Source organism: Perca fluviatilis, chromosome 1 (genome assembly GCF_010015445.1).
Source record: "Perca fluviatilis chromosome 1, GENO_Pfluv_1.0, whole genome shotgun sequence".
NCBI lineage: Eukaryota > Metazoa > Chordata > Actinopteri > Perciformes > Percidae > Perca > Perca fluviatilis.
Genome location: NC_053112.1, coordinates 35,377,463 through 35,398,815, shown reverse-complemented (window position 1 = coordinate 35,398,815; position 21,353 = coordinate 35,377,463). Strand labels below are relative to the sequence as shown.

Below are 21,353 nucleotides of genomic sequence, written 5' to 3'. Positions count from 1 at the left end.
ACATCCAGTCCTGAGTCAAGTGCCTAAGAGCAACGCAAGGATTTTTATCACAATGGACCTCTGAGACAACAGTGAATCAGTAAAACCAGCAGGACTGCTCTATTCCACTTTTGCCCTCAGGATGTGCTCATTCAGTGGACATATGGGACATATGTTCACATAATAAAGTATTTTCTTGACAAGTAATCTCATATCATTTATTTATTGTTGCGGATTTTAAGATAAATTACTCGTTTTACATCTATTGATTGGCATTACTCTCGCGCCCCCTTTTCCAGATTAAACCGGCTTTCCACAGACCGAGCTGAGGCTCCACTGATTAGCATTAAGGCAACCTGAATCCCTGTCTAACACCCGGCTCAGAGCCAGCTTCATGAGTTAGTGAAAGGTGCGCGAGTTATGCACTTTTAATCGAATTAGCGACATTGTAAACAATAAGCACTTGACGCCGGATGACAGCTGTACTAACTTGGCAGAACCCCGCGGTGGGAGGCTGGTTTCTCTCCCCGCCCCGGTGGTCTGATATTCGGGGAGAGTGTGCAGTGTGCCGGCGGGGCTTGGACTGTAAATGCTATTTTGAAAAGTGACCGCCCTCTCTGTCGGTGGACTGGGGGAGAGTAACACACACACACACACACACACACACACACACACACACACACACACACACACACACACACACACACACACACACAGCTGCTCGGAACCATGTCAGAAGATGACGGATACAATTGTCGCGGACGGACAAGTCAAGTTCAGAGATGGAAAAAAGGTTAATTTCTCCAATATTCCTCTTATATTTAAACTTTAAAATGTATTTTTATACTTTCAGGGTCAACTACAGGAATATGCTTTGTCATTTATTGATTCTTTACAAACTTCTCCACAGTGGAAGACTCGGTGCGTCGTTCTTCGGAAGCCCTCTCCTGTCGCAGGTATGTGGCAACCCGCTTTCATTTTTACAATCCTTTTACTATTCCCATTGAAAATGTGCACATTTATACAGCGACAAAAAAAAATACATCCGCATCATTTAGCACTAATATCTGCTTTTCTGCAGTTCTCTGCTTTTCTCACAACTTGTGAATTGGCCGTGCGCCACAGGAGCGCATAGCGCAACATATCAACGTCAACACGTGGGTATATCACGCAATACAACAGCTGAATTGATCGACTGAGTTTATATAATTGACTAAATACGTCTTTTAAAGGGTGCAGACTGCAGACAAATGAGCGATGTATGTCCCCTACAAATAAGTCTGGATATTAAATGAAATCTTAAGGGATTTTAGTGCCAGTTGGATTTCAGGTAACTTTTCTTTTGAAAGATTTCCAGCTAATATTGTGACATTGCCACAGTGTAACCGAGGTTTCTCTCTTCAAGCTGGGCAGAAAATGAAGACAGCATGTCTCAAAACAGAGTTGAGTTTCACTTGAGACACACTGTTCCCCTCACCATACGTGTGTGTGTGTGTGTGTGTGTGTGTGTGTGTGTGTGTGTGTGTGTGTGTGTGTGTGTGTGTGTGTGTGTGTGTGTGTGTGTGTGTGTGTGTGTGTGTGTGTGTGTGTGTGTGATCAGCTGTGCCAGTGGATCAGTTCATTGTTTTAGGATTTGTTATGACAGCTGTGCCATAAACACAGACAAGACACGCAGCGGAGATTACAAAAAAGTGAATCTGTTGTTATTCTGCTATTAAGCACAGAATTGACTTTTTAAGGCTGTCTGTGTTTAAAGCTCCTCACTCTGTGTGTCTCTGCATTAGACTGTCTGTCTCTGCTGGTGTATAAGGAGAAGAAGAAAGGGAAGGAGAAGGGCAGCAACCAGAAGGAGAGGCTCAATGTAACTCTGGAGGTATGTTCAGCTGCAGCAGCCTCGCTGCTTCTGATCTCAGTGCAGGTGAAACACACCGGTGGCAGCTTTATTACAGCTCTTTGGTGTCGTTGCATCACATACCTCAGGCTTTCTACTGCTATTGCATGTACAAGGGGATAGACCAAATAATGTCACAGCCACATGGATGGATAAGGACTTGAGGTAAAAACAGGAAACGGCATTAAACAAAGAGGACCACTTCCTTAAACTGACAAATCCACCTGGCCTCAATCAGGAGGGAGACAACTCTTTTGATTGAGGCTGATACGACTATTTCCCTTGAGATAATAAAACGAATACAGCATTAAAGAGAATATTAGTAATACAATCTAAATTCTCAGTGTAATTTACTATATTTTTTTTAATTTATTTATTTTTTTTCACCCCAGGGTATCTGTGGTGTAGAGCCAGGGCCCGGATATGACGGGGTATCCTACACCCTCTCCATCCTCTGTCTGGCACACACGCTGGTCCTGGGCTTCAACAGCCGAGACGCCCTGCTGGCCTGGGATGCCCGCGTCCGCTACAGCCTGGGAGAGGGTCAGTGGTTGGACCTTGTGTATATGTCACGGTCTTGAGTGATATGTGGATGATGTATGTACTGAAGAGGAAAGTTAGTTTACTAAGCTGCAGTTGGATTCCACACATCAAGAAATTCAGCTAGTTTTATATCAGGTTAGTTTGTGTGTTTTGTTTTAAGTAGCAGAAGCAAGGATCTCAAAGTTTCTTAAAGGTCCCATGGCATGAAAATGTCACTTTGTGAGTTTTTTTTTATATTTATTTAATGTGCGTTCCCCCAGCCTGCCTGTGGTCCCCCCGTTGAGAAAATGAAAGCTCAGATGGGCTGATCTGGAATCTTGCTCCTTATGAGCTCATAGCTCTCTGGCTTTCATGGCTTTCAAACGAGCAAAGTGGCAGTTGGTCAAGGCCGCCCCCCCCTCCTCTCCTCCTCAATAGCTACAGACACAGAAATGGCACATCCTAAGGAAAGCTCATTGTGGGACTGGCTCTAGTGGCTGTAATTCTGCACCAAGGCTGAATTTTGGGAAAGAGACTTCAGATACAGTATTAGGGCACAACTAAGGTCTATATAAAAGAGACTTCAGATACAGTATTAGGGCACCACTAAGGTCTATATAAAAGAGACTTCAGATACAGTATTAGGGCACCACTAAGGTCTATATAAAAGAGACTTCAGATACAGTATTAGGGCACCACTAAGGTCTATATAAAAGAGACTTCAGATACAGTATTAGGGCACCACTAAGGTCTATATAAAAGAGACTTCAGATACAGTATTAGGGGACCACTAAGGTCTATATAAAAGAGACTTCAGATACAGTATTAGGGCACCACTAAGGTCTATATAAAAGAGACTTCAGATACAGTATTAGGGCACCACTAAGGTCTATATAAAAGAGACTTCAGATACAGTATTAGGGCACCACTAAGGTCTATATAAAAGCATCCAAAGAGGACCTTTTAAAAAGCTGAAGAGGCAGTTGTTTTTGTGGATTAGCAGTACTAACTACACTGTTTCAAGGAGTGACTTATTCAGCATTAGTATCTAAAATATTACTTAAGTGACATCAGATGCTCCGTGACCCAGTTCTTATTGCCCTGAACATTAAAAAAACATTTAAAGCCTGAATGTGGTTGATGCACAGTAAAAATATCCTAAGTCCTTTTGTAATTTGGTTGGCCAAATTTGCTCGAGGGGATCAAAGAGATGACAAGTGGATTTACACAGACCATCACTCCATCACTGTGGTCATTCTCTATCTGCAAAATCTGCTATCTCAATTTCACAACTTTTCAGAGAAAAGTGGTTAGCTGAGGATAAAAGGAGAATGACAAAGGACACTGAATCCCATTTACGTATATACGTGAACTGTGTGAACTTTTGAGATTTACGTATTATTCTAAGTCAGGGATCTTCAACAGGGGTTCTGGGACCCCTGGGGGGTCCTCAGAGTCAATGCAGGGGGGGCCTCAAAATGATTGTTAATTTAAGTTTTTTCAAAAATTAACATCAGTAAACACAAATCCAACATATTATTAGCAAATATAAATCCCCACTGCTTACTGGCCTATAGGTAAGGTAGTCACTAAGACCATCCACAGATACAGTTCATCCTAAGGGTTCACTGTGCCACATGTACTTTATGTTTAACATTAAAACATGATTTATAAAACCATGCCAACAATTATTAGCCAATTTCAAAACTTAGTATGCAAAAAAAGCTATGTATAGAACGCCCACACGTTATCGTAGGCCGAGTTTAATATGCAACTTCATTTTATACATAATATATAGTAGGGGGTCCCTGCTCCGTCTCTCTTTCAGTTAAGGGGTCCTTGGCTTAAAAAACGTTGAAGACCCCTGTTCTAAGTGTAATTCAATTTTATTTATAGTATCAAATCATAACAAGAGTTATCTCGAGACACTTTACAGATAGAGTAGGTAGTAATGTGGTTAGAAGCAACGTTTTAAGAAATATTACAACTGAAGGGTCATTTTTATTGTTGCCCCTCTAGTTAGCCTTTAGAGGCGTCCTCTGCACAATAACGTGTTTGAAAGAAGAGTAAAACAAGTCCACCTTTTTTCTGGTGCCTATTACCCCACTAAATTCGGTCCACCCGTTCATTTGATCTCATCCACCTACTCTCTTAACACAGTCCCAGCCAAACAGCTTAAAGAAGTCTTAAACCACAAGCATTTCATCGATTGTTAAAAACTCTGGCTTCCGATTCAAGTTTACTGTAGTCAATCTAAGAATTCTAACTTGGACCTCTCAGAAATTACTTTTACCTCTGTCCAAACTTTCTTTTTAAAATTTGTCTTAAATATCCTCGCTATTATCATGAATTGTAATAACATATCAATAAATCCAGCCTGATTTGTAGTTGTACTCTCCAGCCAGTATTAAATAAGGCATTTTGTGCAGTACTATCAGTATTTCTAAACATTTTTCTGAACAGGTACTTTTTCTTCCCCCTCTTTCCAAAATATCACGTGCAGGATATTTTCGAGGCTCCATCCAACCCCATAATCATATTATCCACAAGCATTCTGTTCTTCCGTCGCTATGTGAATGTCTCATCATTTCGTCTCTCTTTGAAACCCATAAACTGCAGTTTTGCTGATGCATGTTGGAGAACATTTTCCAGCTTAATAACAGCAACTCTGTTCTTTCCTGTCTTCTGACTGTTAAAATAAAATCCACAGCACATTAAATATTTTATTTTACAATGCAAAACCCACTGCTAAGAATCACAATGTAACTATTAAAACACAGGATTTGGAGCTGTCTTTTCTGTGGCTGAGAATAGTTCTAAACGTATCCACAATTATCTTTGTATCCTCTTGAAGATTACTACAGCTCTCTTTACCCAACAAAAGTCGTTATCATGCCTGCAGTTTGTCCACAATGCTGCTAGCCAAATATTGAAACCATTTCACCTCAACTTACCCTTCTTGCAAATTATGAATACTTTACATTGCTGTTAACATTTTCCAAAGCATCCTGATTCCCTACCTTGAAGACAGCCTTTGGTTTAACATAATTTCATTATGCTAGAAAAACACCTGCTTCAGATTAGTAAACCAACACACCTGCACGATGCTGCCTTCAGCTACATCTTTGAATGTTTAGCAAGCCAGACTGCACCCAGAGGTGCTCAGGCAGAGAGCCCTTCAGCCTGTTCAGCAGTCTGTTGAAGGTGAAAAGAAGTGAACTACCTAAAACCGTTTTTCAAGTGCTTTCTAAATTTATTTTTTTAAATTTATTTTGTACTAATTCACGTTTTTCCTGTAACTATAACTTGTTTAAAAAGCCCCACTAATTGTGCCGTACTGTATGGGCACATACTGTACATAGATATAATGTATGTGTATACTATATGTGACCCTATACAGTATGTGTTTGGCTGCGAGAGGGAGCGACACACCTTGGCACCTTGGAGAAAGTGCCATCTGTACAAACTGAGCGTTGACAAATTGCAGCCACTTAAAGAACTTAAAGAACTGCTTAATCATCATTACCGCAACACTGTACATGAGTGTTCATGTGCTTGTGTGTGTGATATGCCCTTTTAGTTAGTTTTTTATGTTCACCCTCGTGTGTGTGTGTGTTTGTGTGTGTGTGTGTGTGTGTGTGGTGTGTGTGAGTGATAATTTCTTCTCAACTCTGTCTCTCTTTTTCTCCTTCAGTCCACAGGTTCAGTGTAAATGTCGAGCCGGGAACCAAACTGGAAAGCGGCCCCGCCTCCCTCCACCTGTGCAACAACCTATTGGTACTCACCAGAGGCGTCCCTCCTGTCGTCATTGGCCACTGGAAGTTGTCGGCGTTGCGTCGATATGGTGCGGTGCCAAATGGCTTCGTGTTCGAGGGCGGGACTCGCTGCGGGTACTGTGAGTAGCTCCTGGACTGAGGAAGGTTTACTGCTGTGTGAATTTAGACACTGTGGCATGCAGCCAAAAAGGGCGACACTTTTAACACTAATAGCTGAATAACCGCTATGGGCAGTGTATAGTCACATCGCTGGCTCTGTTGTCTTATTTGTGGGTAACTGACTGAACCTAGATGACATAAATTCAGGGCAATTTCTGCCAGAGCTACAGTAGAGTTTAATGAGGGAAAAAGTCCACAGGAATTTAAGATGTCTGTCCCTCAGAATCAAAGAGCTTCTTTCTATGTTCCCATTTTACACCAATATTCAATCCATCATTGGAAGCACCAATGACAAGACATGTTGCATTTTGCATAAGCAGTGTGATTTAAACCTCCTAAGCCAACACTGTTGGTCTTTTTACATGTGCATATAGATTTTGTATTTATCTTGCAAAGCAGACAACACAACAGGAAACACAACAACAAGTTGAATAAATATATTTTCTACTCAATGAAGAATGATATTTAAGTTGCTTGTTTCCTGTATGAATTAAAGATTATACCTAAAAGATACCCTCAACCAGTAGGAGATTTAAGGGGGAGATGCCACTCCCCTTGATAGCAAAATGACCAAAATGCATGCCCCTTGTTAACCCTTCATCCCTCATCTTCATCCCCTAATAACACAGCGATGGCTGGGGCACAGGGGTTCTTAGTTGAATATGTCTAGTCTGCCTGACTCATTGATCCCCAATCTCACTGAGGTTTATGCAAGTTAGAATCTATAGCCTGACCATGGCTCTGAAATATCATTCGCCTTACTGTGCTGTGCATTGATAAATCCATGGGGCTGTCTGTGGCCCCGCCCTTCTGATAGTTTTGTCTTGGCTCTGTAATATACCAAAAGAGTCGTTCATGGGGCGGTACGCTGTCACAAAATCCATAAGAATTATTCAACCATTGGAGACTGATGTTCAGTGTAAGAGTGAGTGAACTTTAAAGTTTAACCAACCAAGAACTCACTGGACCAGTAACTTTGTCCATGTGATATACAACCACTGCAGCATAGATGTCTAAATTACACTTTTTAAAGTGCTTCCCTTTTTTCATTTCTCTCTAGTGCGTACAGATTGATAGATCTGTCATTTAACACTAACAGACTCACATAAAAACCTGTGATTTATTCCAGGTGTTTATAGAGTAACTTTATCCACATAAGAAATTACTTTGTATGTATGAACCCACCACTCTGTACGCCTGCCCACCAAATAGTGTGGTGTGTGTTTGTGTGGTTGCCAGGGTTTAGGTATCCTCCGAATGTCCCGTTGATGTCGGCATGAATGTGAAGAATGAAAGGCGTGCGTGCGTGCGTGTGTGTGTCATCGACAGCAAGATAAGAGTTAAATCAGACAGTGTTAATTTATTGTAGGGACACTTGGCAACAACTGCTGTGTTCCCGATTTTATTAAGATACCTGGAAATATTTGTTTTACTACCTCCTGTATAGTGTAAACTATCTCCTTGCTGACATTTTGTTTTAGAGGTGTGTTAGTTTTGAGGGAAAGTTCGTGTGTGTGTGTGTGTGTGTGTGTGTGTGTGTGTGTGTGTGTGTGTGTGTGTGTGTCCGCAAACAGTCTCATGGCTCCTACAGGAATAACCATGAGGGCCCAGGCTCTGGTTTCAGTGTTCTGATAGGCAATGTCTATAAATACCAGCCTCCCCTGTAGTGGTCACTCAGCCAATCACAGGCTGGACAGCTAATGGCAGTTTTCTCCTTCACTTCATCTGCATATTACCCAGCAGCCACTGGGGAAGTAGAGAGAGGCTCTCTTGGCATTGGTGCAGAAACAGAGTGACAGAAACATGTAAGAGTCAAATCGGCAAGTCACATTCCTTGCATGAGTGCAAGGTAAAGCTGAGTGTTGGTTTACATTTGTACGTGTTTATTTGTATTTGGTGAGTACATGTCAGACATACCAGTGCTCAGCAGTGATATTATGTTGTTTTGTCTGGTTTCATCCAAAGCAGACTATATTTGGGGCTATTACACGCTGAGTGTTTATGTGCACTTATATTGAAGCAACCGCAGTGTAACATGGCTAAGATGCTGTAGTAGCATTGTAAAGTCTATCCTGGAGTCAGCTGCTGTGTGCAAATACCACAATACAATTTGGGTACTTGTAAATCATGCAGAAACATTAAAATACTGTAAAGAGAAACACACTGATGTGCTGCAAAGAAAATCTTGGAATTTGGGAGAGCACAAGAATCTCTTCAGTAACACACAGTGCATTGGTATGCTTGAAAAGTACAAAATACTAGAACATATTTATATCGGACCATGATCTGTGCAAATGGTGCAGAACAATTACTGGCTAATATTAGGTTGCACTTTTTGAGCACTTTACTTTAATCCAACATCTGATAAAATAACTCCTTTACCCTCTCTGCTCCCTAATTTCCCTTGAGGCCTTTTCGCTTCAGCAAATCAGTAAGGGGGGCCCTCGGTCATCTAATGCTGCTGTGTATAAAAATATTTTACCCTTGACTGCCACTGGGCTCTTTGCTGCAGCTGCACTTTGAAAGTCAGCTGTGCCTCGGACGATAAGATTTCTGGCTGCAGAGTAGAAGACACATACACACTGCCTGACAGCCAACTAACCACTCCTGTGGCACAGTGGGCAGTTGTGCTGTGCAAAGCCTTTTACTAGACAGTAATCAGTTGAGCTGGGGTCTTCATGGATGTCTGTTGGACGTGTGCCTTTGGTTGCACCATTATATGCGCACGGTGTAGCACTGTGAATCAGTACATAGTGAGATCAGTACTCCAGATAATGAGGCCATGGTGTTCTGTAATTGATTATGTTTGGCGCAGAGCGGTGTCTTAGCTAGATGAACATTTTCTGGCTTATCAGGTCCATAAGCATTCCTGCTGACCACACACATACACACATACACACACACACACACACACGCACACACACACACACACACACACACACACACGATCCTCTGCAGAGGTTAGATGTTCCGTCAAGCTTTGTGTTCTAGATAAAAGCAATTTTAAGCTGACATGCTATGTCAGCAGTCTTTCCATATCCCTCAGTGGGCATAAACACACTCGCACCTCATAATGTAGTACAGTAGTATGTCGATGCACGTGGGACGTTTTCCCCTTAAAAACTAGATGATTCATCTTAAGAGGTTTATCCTGAGATAATAAAGTGTCAGAGTATCCTGCAGCAATTTTGCCTTACAGTGTCATTATAGTAGTTCTCCATATTCATCTAGAGCAGAAGATTCTTCATTTTATACTCACAATCATGCCCCGGGAGACTTAAAAGTGGCGATAATCAATATTTGCATTTATTTTTATTTTTTTTCTTATATCTTTTCTATATCTGGTGCTATATGTCTGGAGTCTGCAGTTCTCCCTGACTCTACTGAGCTTTTAAGCACCTTCAGATCATTGTTTTTGTATTCCAGCCCACAATTTTACTCTGTTTTGGTTCACTCTCAAGGCTCACATAGCATCGTTTTTAATAAATTGGTGGTGGTTCATGTGTTTAGTAAAGGCCTTAGAATGAAATACAATCCAAACCACAGTCTAAGAAATGTCTATAGTATTTTTTAACAATGATCCATTAAGTGTTCACTTCCAGGCCCGGAGTTTGTTTTCTTTTTGTCTGAAGGGCTAAAATAGGGCTCCCACATGGTTTGTAACCTTGTAGCTTACCTAAGTTGAACACCTTTCTGTCTTACTTGACAACACTGTGGATTCATAAAGGTGGTATTTATTGTTTGACTAATGTCAAGGATTGCACTAGATTGTATTGTTTCTATTATTTTGTTCAACCCCTGTATCTATGACTGTGATTGTGTTTATGGTTTGGGCTATGTCAACTTCTAAAACGTCCCTCAATCTGTTCAGATAGATTTGGAGTTGAAATTAGAATATCTTTTGAATTGTTGTTTTTTTCTTTTTAGTGTTTTGTAGCGTTAGCGTAAAATAATGTCTATGTAAAATCCTGGCTTTCAATAAAGCATAATCTCACCCGAAAAGCTTTACACTGATATTATCCGTGATGGTATTTTCATAGTGCATCTTCTCCCGTTGTGAACACCATCTGCCAATTCCTATTTTGTCTCCAATGGGTCAGAGTTAGCGTGGAGGACCGCACATTCTCCCGTCAAGTTTGTTTTTTATAAATCACAACCTTTGCGTGGTATGTGGCGTACGCACATTTTCAGCCCCGTTTTGTGCGTACGCCACGTTTATAAATGAGACCCCAGGGGAGTTAATTAGCAGCTCCAGCATTTCCACTGACTCAGAAACTACTATAAAATACATTGCAGGTTTCATTTAATTTCCAGTGATGATTCAGCTTTAGGAACTAAATGGTGCTCTGAGAGCACATTTTAATAGCATTGAACACATACTAAATAGGAGTAAGTAAAATATAACCTTCTAGTTTGATAGATATATACTTTACCTTCACCCAAGTATTACATTTTGTTTGGGTTTTAAAACTAAAAAATTACTAGTATTATTATTATTATTATTATTATTATTATTATTATTATTATTATATATTTTCAGCAGTTTTTTAAATCTTTTGTTTGAAATTATATTCAAAGCAAAGAAACTCAATTTTCTGCTCTACTTTCTCAGCTGTTTTTTTCTATTATAGTATCTGCAAACTCTGTTCCATAAGAACAAATATGATTTGTTTACCCAACCCCTGAGTAATGGCTTACTTTGTGTCTGTTTTTTCAGTATCTCAGCAATGTCACATTTTGATGTTTCATGATATATATATATATATATTATTTTTTTTGCTTGCCTTGTGATTGTGGGCTTGACTGGACTATGAGGAATGAATTGAGAGACCTTTTATTTAACCTTTTGAAGAAAGGGTGGTTGCTGCTGCAAAGAACAGCATTGCCCTTAAAACAGGCTTCTGAACTTCACTGAATATTGTTTGACCTTACTCAAAAATGATTTTTTACTCTACATTTCACAATTTACTACAGTATTTTTTACTTAACTCTGCCATTTGCCATACCTATTACTACTGCTTCATTCTGTTTAATTTTTCTTTTTCTCAACTGTTGGTTAAACTCTAAATTTTTTTGAGTCATCCATTATATACGCATGTCTCTCATTGTTGGTGCTGTCCGTGTTCTCCCCTTCCATCTTCCAGGGGCTGGGGTTTTCTTCTTGTCCTGTTCAGAAGGAGAGCGCATCAGTTTGCTGTTTGACTGCATCGTCAGGGGCATCACCCCCAGCAGGACCCCTCATGGCCTGCGCCCTGTCCTGCCAGGTCAACACACACACACACACACACACACACACACACACACACACACACACACACACACACACACACACACATACGCTTTTTCAAAAAATACAATATGCTTGCAATCACTGTTCTGAGCTAAAACAATCAATCACAGTAGTATGTAACTGTGACTTCCATTATAAAGGTTTACAGCCTTGTTTAGTGTCCATGTTTAGCATTTGTCAGGCGCCATGCAAACGGAAACACCACATGCTTAAAGCCCCAAGGGTCACCGCATGGATTAAGGGGTCATGCCTTGTGTGTGACTTGTGTGCTATTGTAACGTACTGCTAACTTCACAGGAATTTCTGAGACCACAAATATGTCGACAGAGAGTTGGAAAGAGAAAAGTTATACAGGGCACATACCAAGGATCTGACAAATCTGCAATACCTCTGAGTAGACACGGAGACAAGCCCACCTCCCTGTGGTACAGTGGCTTTGGACATATGCATTTTTTTAACTTTGTTAATGCTTTAGGTGAACTAGATGGAGAATTGATGCCAACATGGAGAGAAGTTTAAAGTAACTCCTTTTGACCTTCAATTCTATTAGCTACTGCCAATATCAAACTGCGCTTAACACATTTTGCAGAGTCAGTTATCATTTAAAAGTATAATATTCACCTGGACCCAGTTTTCCAATCTATTTCCATAATACTGATATATTTTAACTTTCCTGTCTGTCGGTCTCAGTAGAATAATCTATCAGGGAGTTCTCTACTTGCAATCTTGTTCTGCAGAAGGACTCAACCCTAAAGCTTGTTTTATTCATCACATTGATGGCTCGCTGTAAACCAGATCCTTATCAGTACAGTCAAGGCTTTAGGAGGCATGTTGGTACATCTAAACTCTGTTCTTTTGTTTAGCTGAAGTTCTAAAACATAACACATCATCAACAACAACAACAACAACCTTATCACATGACATAATAATCTTACACTGATGGGGCATTCTGCTGCCTCATGAGCATGTTCACTTTTGATACTTTGGTTGCTAACACATCTTAAGTAGATTTTAAATGTATGACTTACTTATAATGGAGTATTTTCAAATTGTGATATTGCTACTTTAGCTTAAACATACAATATTTGCTGCTAGGGGTCTCAATCTAAACCATGGATGTAAACACAACAATATACAGATGATTTACTGAGGCAAGTAAAAAGAGAATTGCAGTAATCCAATTGTGTAGATCATAGATGTATAATTAAACCGTGTAGATTCAAACCACTTCCCAAACCGTTCATGTGGTCAAAGCCTCTGCACAGAACGTAACCTAACGAGTTGTCTGCTCTCATACCGACTGAAGTCTCTTAGCGCCGGGAGTCAGGTAGACAGACTGTGGTGCTCTAGCTGGCTACGTTGGCATTAGATTAATCGACTACACTTACAGCTGACGATATGTGGCAAATTTAGGGTTAGCCCAGCGCTGTTAACCATGTTTAATGTTGCTGTAACTTACTCTTATAACATTAACTACAATTGGGCCACCACGCATTAGCCACTTGTCAACTAGCACATTGTAGTAAGCTCGATCGATAATGAAATATGATGTCAATAAATTAGGTCTCTACTTAATTACTGTGTTGCAAAGTGGCATGTAATCAAATTGTGTTACTGAGTATAATTCTGTGACGTATGATTTGCAATTACTCTTGAACGTATCCTCTGCTGTTTCCCATGTTTTGATCATTGACTTGAAAATTAATATTAACAGTCTATGGTTTTGACAGAAGTAAGAGCAACTAGAGGGGTCAAAGGTGACCGTTTTTGTCGCCATTGACACACAAGCAAACGACACACTCCGTGTCATTGATTACAATTAGAGATTGCTCTAATGTAAGTACACAACTAAAAATATATAACTTAAGTAGCCTATAGTTGTTTTTGTCTCTTGCACATGTTGCAAAGTCAGGATTATTATGCAAACAATTACTGCAACAACATTTATTCTAGTGTGAGGCAACTTGTGTCAGTTTGCTCTGAGGCCCACTCTAACCCTAACACATCCAGTGCTGTTAAGCAGCTATAATTAGCGTAGACCAGCTACGTTAGCAAATGTTAGCTGACACCTCACATAGCATAGTGAAGAAACTTGGCATCTACATGTTAGCATTAGCTACTGCGGTCCAGAGGCAGAGATCCAGGGGTCAGGTTGTTGACACCCCCACACACACAAGCGCGCACACACACACACACACACACACACACACACACACACACACACACACAATGTATATATAGCAGGCATTAAGTGTGTAATTGGCAGGGTTTTACACTAAATTGATGTTCCAACAGATAGTTGAGGTGCCTACAACCTCCTAGGAGATGTTACATTTACAAGCGGGTATAACAGTTGGAGACACACTCACACACACGGCAGACATCTTAAAGAGGAGGCTGATGCATACAGTAGCACTCTAATGACTTCTCCCTTAATTTCTCCAATTTGTTTTAAGATACAAATGAGTTCTCTGGCCTAGTTTTGTGAGCTCTGTATTTCTAAAAATACATCCTAGCACACTGTTTTCACACTTTAGCCTTCAAAAAAAAAGGTGAATGTGAATTTTGATTGAAATATTTCTATAGAGGTTTTTATTTACATACACCATTTAAATTGCAGTGGATTCATTCCCTCCAAAGACTATTTGCACTACAGTCAAAGTAACATTTTTATTTAGAGTACGATGAAGACTGTTGATCCTCAAACTGCAGATACTTCAGTTCTGAGCTTTGCTGTTAAACTTTTACTTTAAAATGTGACGAGGTGAACAATTTGGACAGGAGTTGGTCTGTGTTAGAATAGAGGACGGCAGATAAAGTGTTTTCATTATTCATGTCAGCAAAGAGAATAAAGACCAGACCCACCTGGGTCTGGTCTTTATTCTCTTTGCTTACATGCTCTGAAGATCTTGTGTGTTTGTGCTCATCTTGTGTCTGTGCGTGTCTGTACTGTATAAACAGCAGATCCCAATGCTGACCCAGTGTCAGCAGAGAAACAAATCAGCCAGGAGGCATCAGAACTGGAGAAAAGACTCAGTATGTTATCTCATTGCAGCCTTGCAAGCAGCACAGGTACGTTATACTGGTAACTTCACCTTCGGTTATATAACCAATATGTGACTCATGAGCACTCTGTGATGCATCATCTTAGGACCTTTTAGATGCTGTTTGTCATGACGTACCTCTGAATCATCATTGCATGCTTGTGTCCAAACAAAGGCTTAATCACTGGTCTATATTAATATTGATGAAGCCATTCAGGGAAAGTTTTTGTCATAATTACGTGTGTGTGTATGAGCCATAAATGTGAAGTTCACAGGATCAGAGGTCCCGTGATTCATTTTTGCTGACTATCTCAAGTTTAGAGAGTTTGGAGAAAAACAACTTCACTGCATAGAAAGGCCTGCAAAATACTTGAACCGTAGCTAATGAGAACAATTAATTGAAAACTGATTTCACAGGGTCATAATATCTACTGTCCAGAGCCAAATTAACAATTTGCTGTATATATTAATTAAAGTTCTGTGTGTTTAACAGTTTAACTTTGGGGTTGGTGTGTAGGGATTAATGCATTTCTGTGCGTGTTTGTGTGCAGGTTAATAAATTCCTTTTATCGGGATCTGATAACTTTCTCCCCCTCTTAGCTTCCACTTACAGCTGCAGCACATCTGTTGCGGGGGACGACCAAAGCAGCATCTCCAGCTCCTCCTCCAGCCAATCTGATGCGAGCTATGGAAGCAGACTTCCATTTTGGGTGGAGCCGTTATCTAGACCGCACCTCTCCAATGAGACGCCATCAAGCTCCTCCACGCTAAATGCTTTGACCAGTTCAGATGACCGGCTTTATGCTGCTGTGATGGGAAGCTCTGGGACGCGTCCGTCCTCGGCCCAGCTCAATCCTCGATGTCTCCATGACAGCGGGCGCCAGAGCTCATTAGACAGTGGGATCGGGATAGCGACAGGCAGTCAGTCATCATACTCAGGAAGTGTCTCCTCATATACAGGAAGTCTGGACATGGCCAGCCAGGGAGGGGAGGGAGAGTTTGGCTCCGTGGCCAGCCTCCCTGCTCCACCTCATCCTCCTCCTACACCTCCTGCCGTTCATCCCCCCACTCCTGCTCTTCCTCCCCCTCCTTTTCAGTCCACACTTAACCTAGAGCACAGTTCTGCTACCTCCCCCTGCCCTTGTGCCTCCAGATCTAGCTCTCGTGCATCCCCGATGCACAGTGAGGAGTATCAAATTCCCAGCCTGCTCGGACTGTGGTACGACACCCCCAGGAGTCTGCTCCAGACCCTGTCCCTGAGGGAACCCTCCGTCCAAGAAAGCCCACCTGAGCTGGCCAGGGACAGCAGGAGCAGTAGGGATGGAGAGAGTAGTCAAGGACAAAGGTTGAGCAACAGCCCCAAAGGACTCAGGACTCAGCGTCAGGTCATGATGCAGCGCTCCCACTCCTGGGGCAGTGAGAGGGCGCCCTCTGTGGACAGTGAGGGGAGGTCCACACCTAGACCCCTGCTGGTGCCTGGAGGCTCGGTTTGTGGAGAACCACAGGTACTGTTACACTCTGTCAATAAACCAGTCAATCAATCAACCAACTAAGCAGATTATAGCATATCACAGGGAGTTTTATTTTATAATGTATGATGAAATTAAAACCTCTCTTCATAAATTAGATCACATCAGTAATAGATATTTTACACAGGCTCTATCCCGGGGATCAGAGAGACCATTAAGAGTTGAGGCACCTCAGTGAGACACTGCTGTAAAATCCTAGTACCTAAAATTACGACAAACTATCTTTTTTTTTTTTTGCTCTCACCAAGCAACAAAGTTCAAGACCTGGCTCACATATTTCTATTCTAACAGATGTGGGAGGTATTCTAACTTCGCGGGACCTGTTTGATCCTGGGAAAATCTGTACTTTCAACATTGAACTAAAGAATTATCTTCCTGGATATTTGTAGCACATATTATGGCAATCCATCCAATAGCTGTTGAGATAATTTCAGTCTGGACCCAAGTGGTGGGCAGACCAACCAGCCGACTTAAATTGCCACCCATAGAGCCAAATATTTATTACTTTTTCAAACAAATGTAACTGTTGAATGGATCCCAGTATATTGTACATCTTTGGTTATATCTTGTATACTATGTGACCCAGATAGTAATAACACAGCCTATGAAGTAAACCACGCTTCTTTATAATTGTAAAACGTTGTATATTTTAACATAAAGTAGAACATTTATCCTCATTAATAAAAAAACAAACAATAATCACTTATATAATTACAATTTGGCATATCTAAACAAATGCAACAATTACCATTAACAGTCATACCTCTTAGGACTTTAGCTATTGGTAGCAATTCATTGCGGTTGAACTAAGAAACAGGATGGTTCAGAATTTTGGACATAGGACCTCATTTCCAAGTTAGCCTGTGTGTTATTTATCAGTGGAGACTGTTTTCAACGCTTTTCATCCAGTTGCAGAGTTGGCTGGTGCTAGGCTAGTGCAAGTCAACAGTATCTGCTAGCCTGCCACTACTCCACAGTACACCCAAGGCAAATAAATTATAATGCCAGACTATCAATGTAAATGTCTGTGTTGATAGAATAATGTTAGAAATAAAACTATCCTTGCCTCGCATTGCAATAGTTAGGCAGAGTGATATTACCAAGGCTACTGAGAAAGCCAGTTTCCACGACAATCGCACAAGTTTATTTACCTGCCGCTGCAATTTGCATGTAAACTGTCTGAGCTTACATGACTTTTCTGTCAGAAGTTACCTAAAGTTAGCGGTTAGCCCAGCCAGGTATCTACCAAGAGTGTAGCTATACTGTTGGCTAACGTTGGCACTCTCCACAATGCTTTGAACTGTAAGGTTATCTCCACTAACGTTGTCAGTCTCAATCTATCAATAGCAGCTAGCTTTATTAGCTAGAGTAGCCTACCTAAAGTTATTACCTGTTCATCAGTAGCTGTTGGTGTATCTGGAAAGATGGATGGAACCGCATTCGTTGTCAGTGACTTGTGGTCCTTTTACGGGGGTTTTCAAAGTCGTCTGGTCTAAAATGATCACTACACATTCGCCACTTGAGTAGAGTCTCCGCCTTGATGTCCAAGCCAGCAGCAAGAAGCGACAGTTGGTTTCTTTCTGGATCTCCCAATGGAAATTTGTGGAAACTTTGTGGTGCCCATCTGTTTGGTTTATTTTTACAATTTCAAAATGCACACTGAATCACCATGTTGCCTAGTCCTTAGTTTCTAATCCAATGCTTCACCATGCTTCATTCATACCAATGTACTAGACTACTACTAGGTGTCCCGACTGTAGTGTGTTTCTTTGTTTACTTTTTGGTGCAGTACTACTAAACGGAGCAAAGTAAAATTCCGTCACTGCTGAGAAACTAGTCCCTCAAAATGTAATGCGATCATTGAGATGCAAGGATAGTTTTATTTCTAATATTATTCTATCAACACAGACATTTACATTGATAGTCTGGCGTTATAATTTATTTGCCTCGGGTGTAGCCTACTGTGAAGTAGGTAAGACTGTTTTTAGTGGCAGGCTAGCAGATACTGTTGACTTGCGCTAGCCTAGCACCAGCAAACTCTGCAACTGGAAGGATTGGATGAAAAGTGTTAAACGGTCTCCACTGATAAATAACACACAGGCTAACTTGGAAATGAGGTCCTATGTCCAAAATGCTGAACCACCCTTTTAAGTTTAAATAAAGTCTGCATTGGCCCTACATACAGTGGATGGACAACACTTTACAATACAATAGCACTGCAAATGGCAATTTGTTAAAGTTTGCAATGCTATTGTTTGGGTGTATAGTGAATGAGATTCAGTTGATTCAACTGTATGGTAATTGTTGAGTGTTGTTCAGCAAGTTGCCCATTAAGTGTCTTTTAGTCAATTTTGTTGAGGGTCTACTTTTCTAATAGTGTTTTCCTCTGTTTGGCCTTTTGTAAATGTACCTTTTCCCTTGCTGTTCTTACAGAAATTGCAGTGTTTGTGAGCGACGCATCAGCAGTTGAAGCAGCAACTATCTGGCCTCTCCACATACACACTGTTAGTTGCAGTTCACCCTAATGATTCACTCGGGGGGGCTTCCTTTGTAATTGTGATTTATAGTCAATGACTTTAAGGCTCATGGGGAAGTTCAAAACAGTGCAGTGCTTGCCACAGGAGCAGAAAAGCAGGAAGCAGGATACGTTAACATCATTTCTGTTAGGAATATACTTGCTATTCTGTGATTTGAACTGGGGATCACGAGCATCATAAACCAATATCTTTAACCATTTGTTAGTTTGCTTTTTAAAGCGCCCATATTATGCTCATTTTCAGGTTCATAACTGTATTTTAAGGTTGTACCAGAATAGGTTTACATGGTTTAATTTTCAAAAAACACCATATTTTTGTTGTACTGCACAGCTCTCTCTCACTGCTGCAGATCCTCTTTTCACCTGGTTTCTGTTTTAGCCACAGAGTGAGACCTCTTTTCATCTTCTTCTTCTTCTGTACTATCTTTGATTGCACTCGCACATGCTCAGTAGTTCAGATGTAGATCATGTCAGCTAGCTAACTCTAGAGACAGTAAAAGAAAGCTGTTTCTCCAACTTTGGTCAGTTACAAGGCAGGATTAGCTGGGAGACTTCTTCTAAATGAGGGCGCACATGTAAGTAGTTCTTTTGGTAGATTATGGTGAACTTGTGTGTGTTGTAGCAGTGCTTTGCTATTGAGAACGACGTAGCATGCTAGCGCGATTAGCGCGTTAGCATGCTAATGCTAACGGTTAGCATGCTAACGAGTTAACGGTTGTGGTTAGCCAGCAAATTTCGGACTGTGACGTCACAGTCCGAGCCGATTTTGAACAGCTCACTAGGAGACTGAAGGCAGGACACATTCAGAAACCGTATCTCACTCAAAACAGCATGGACGGATTTCTTTCAAAGTGTGTATGTGTGTGGAAGCACCAGAGACACAAAAGAACACCCCAAATCCCAGAAAAAGTGTTTTTTTTCATAATATGGGCACTTTAAGATTCACAGGCTCATTCTGTACTACAGTGTACTGTGAAGGCTGCAATCGCAGCATGCCTCCTCAGTTTCCTCCATACGAGCAGTTTAGGACTTTGCATATTTTTGGTCTAATCATCGCAGCGTGTGGAAACATGAGAAGATTGAAACACCAGACAGAAGAGACTGAACCAAAGCCAGGTCCACCCACTGAGCCACTGAACCGCCAATAGAAAAACCGATAACTGTAAAAGAGTTAGGTGTGGGTTTTCGTCTCGAGCCAGTGTTGTTTTCCCTTTTGATACTTTTTGTCTGAAACCTCAAAGAAACCCTCAGAAGAGACTTCTCCACATTATGTCTAATTGTGTGAATGCTGATTCCGCAGCATTCACAGTATTGTTATCCGATTTTTCCGTACCATCTTTGGTCGCCTATTACAACTGCATACTGTCGGCTACAAAAACCATTCAAATATCAAAATGTTAAATCCTCTTCAGGCTTCTTCCACTTCTAAAGACTACTTCTCCCACATACTTTCACCTGCAGACTTAATTCAAACTTGAAACTATTTACAAAACCTTCAGCTATTAGAAAATCTTAATGCTATATTATGACATTTTTCGACATTCTATACGAATTTTGTATCACTTTTTCTGACATACTATACTATGACTTTTTTCACTTTTTCGTCATACTATACTATGACTTTTTATCACTTTTTTCGACATGCTATACTATGACTTTTTTTATCATTTAATTTAACATAATACAACTTTTTTATGACTTTTCCGACATGCTATACCATTATTTTTGTCCCGTCATACTATACTTTGACTATTTTCGACATACTATTCAATGACTTTTTTTTTAGTTTTTCAACATACTTTTATCACTTTTTTTTATATGCCATACTATTAATTTTTTCGACATACTATACTATGACTTATCACTTTTTTCAACACACTACTGACTTTTTTTTATCACATTTTAGGATATGACTTTTTTATCGCTTTTTTCGACATGCTATGACCATTTTTAGCATTTTTGACATGCTATACTATGACTTTTTCATGACTTTCAACACACTATACTATGACTTTTTTATGACCTTTTTTTCGACATACTATACCATGACTTTTCATCACTTTGTTCGACATACTATGACTTTTTAATCTTTTTTTCGACATACTATAACTTTTTCATCACTTTTTTCAACATTCTATACAAAGACTTTTTTTTATCACTTTTCGACATACTATATGAACTTTTTATACTAGGACTTTTTTCACATGCTATACTTTCACTTTTTTATCACTTTTTTCGACATCTCATACTATGACTTTATCAATATTTTTGACATAGTATGACTTTTTATCACTTTTTTCGACATGCTATACTATTACTATTTTTGACAGACCATACTATGAATTTTTAATCACTTTTTTCAACATACTATATACTATGACTTTTTTTATTACATTTTAGGATTTTACTTTATTACTTTTTTCGACATATGACTATTTAATGGCTTTTTTTGACATATTATGGTATGACTGTTGGTACGGGGGCTCAGTGGTTTTCACTGCTGCAATTAACACCAGCAAATAGGCACTGAACACTCTGACCGTTGGATTAATACTGCACTGTGACTTTTCTTTCACTTTTCGATATACTATACTGTGACTTTTTTTATTACTTTTTTCCGACATGCT

At 40.3% G+C, this 21,353-nt stretch overlaps 1 protein-coding gene across 2 annotated transcripts in view; it reads left to right on the top strand.

The window, feature by feature from the left end:
• The first annotated feature begins 297 nt into the window (after window positions 1-297).
• dok7b (docking protein 7b) overlaps window positions 298-21,353 on the top strand; it is a 26,502-nt gene continuing 5,446 nt past the window's right edge. The window contains exons 1-8 of one of the 2 annotated variants that reach the window (XM_039797339.1): window positions 298-772; window positions 890-935; window positions 1,764-1,852; window positions 2,263-2,413; window positions 6,087-6,287; window positions 11,472-11,591; window positions 14,582-14,689; window positions 15,262-16,166. In XM_039797339.1, the coding sequence (XP_039653273.1) occupies window positions 719-772; window positions 890-935; window positions 1,764-1,852; window positions 2,263-2,413; window positions 6,087-6,287; window positions 11,472-11,591; window positions 14,582-14,689; window positions 15,262-16,166 (1,674 nt within the window). In that variant the 5' untranslated portion in view covers window positions 298-718. Of the gene's footprint in view, window positions 773-889; window positions 936-1,763; window positions 1,853-2,262; window positions 2,414-6,086; window positions 6,288-11,471; window positions 11,592-14,578; window positions 14,690-15,261; window positions 16,167-21,353 lie in introns of both variants that reach the window. The other variant, XM_039797330.1, reaches the window with a different exon arrangement.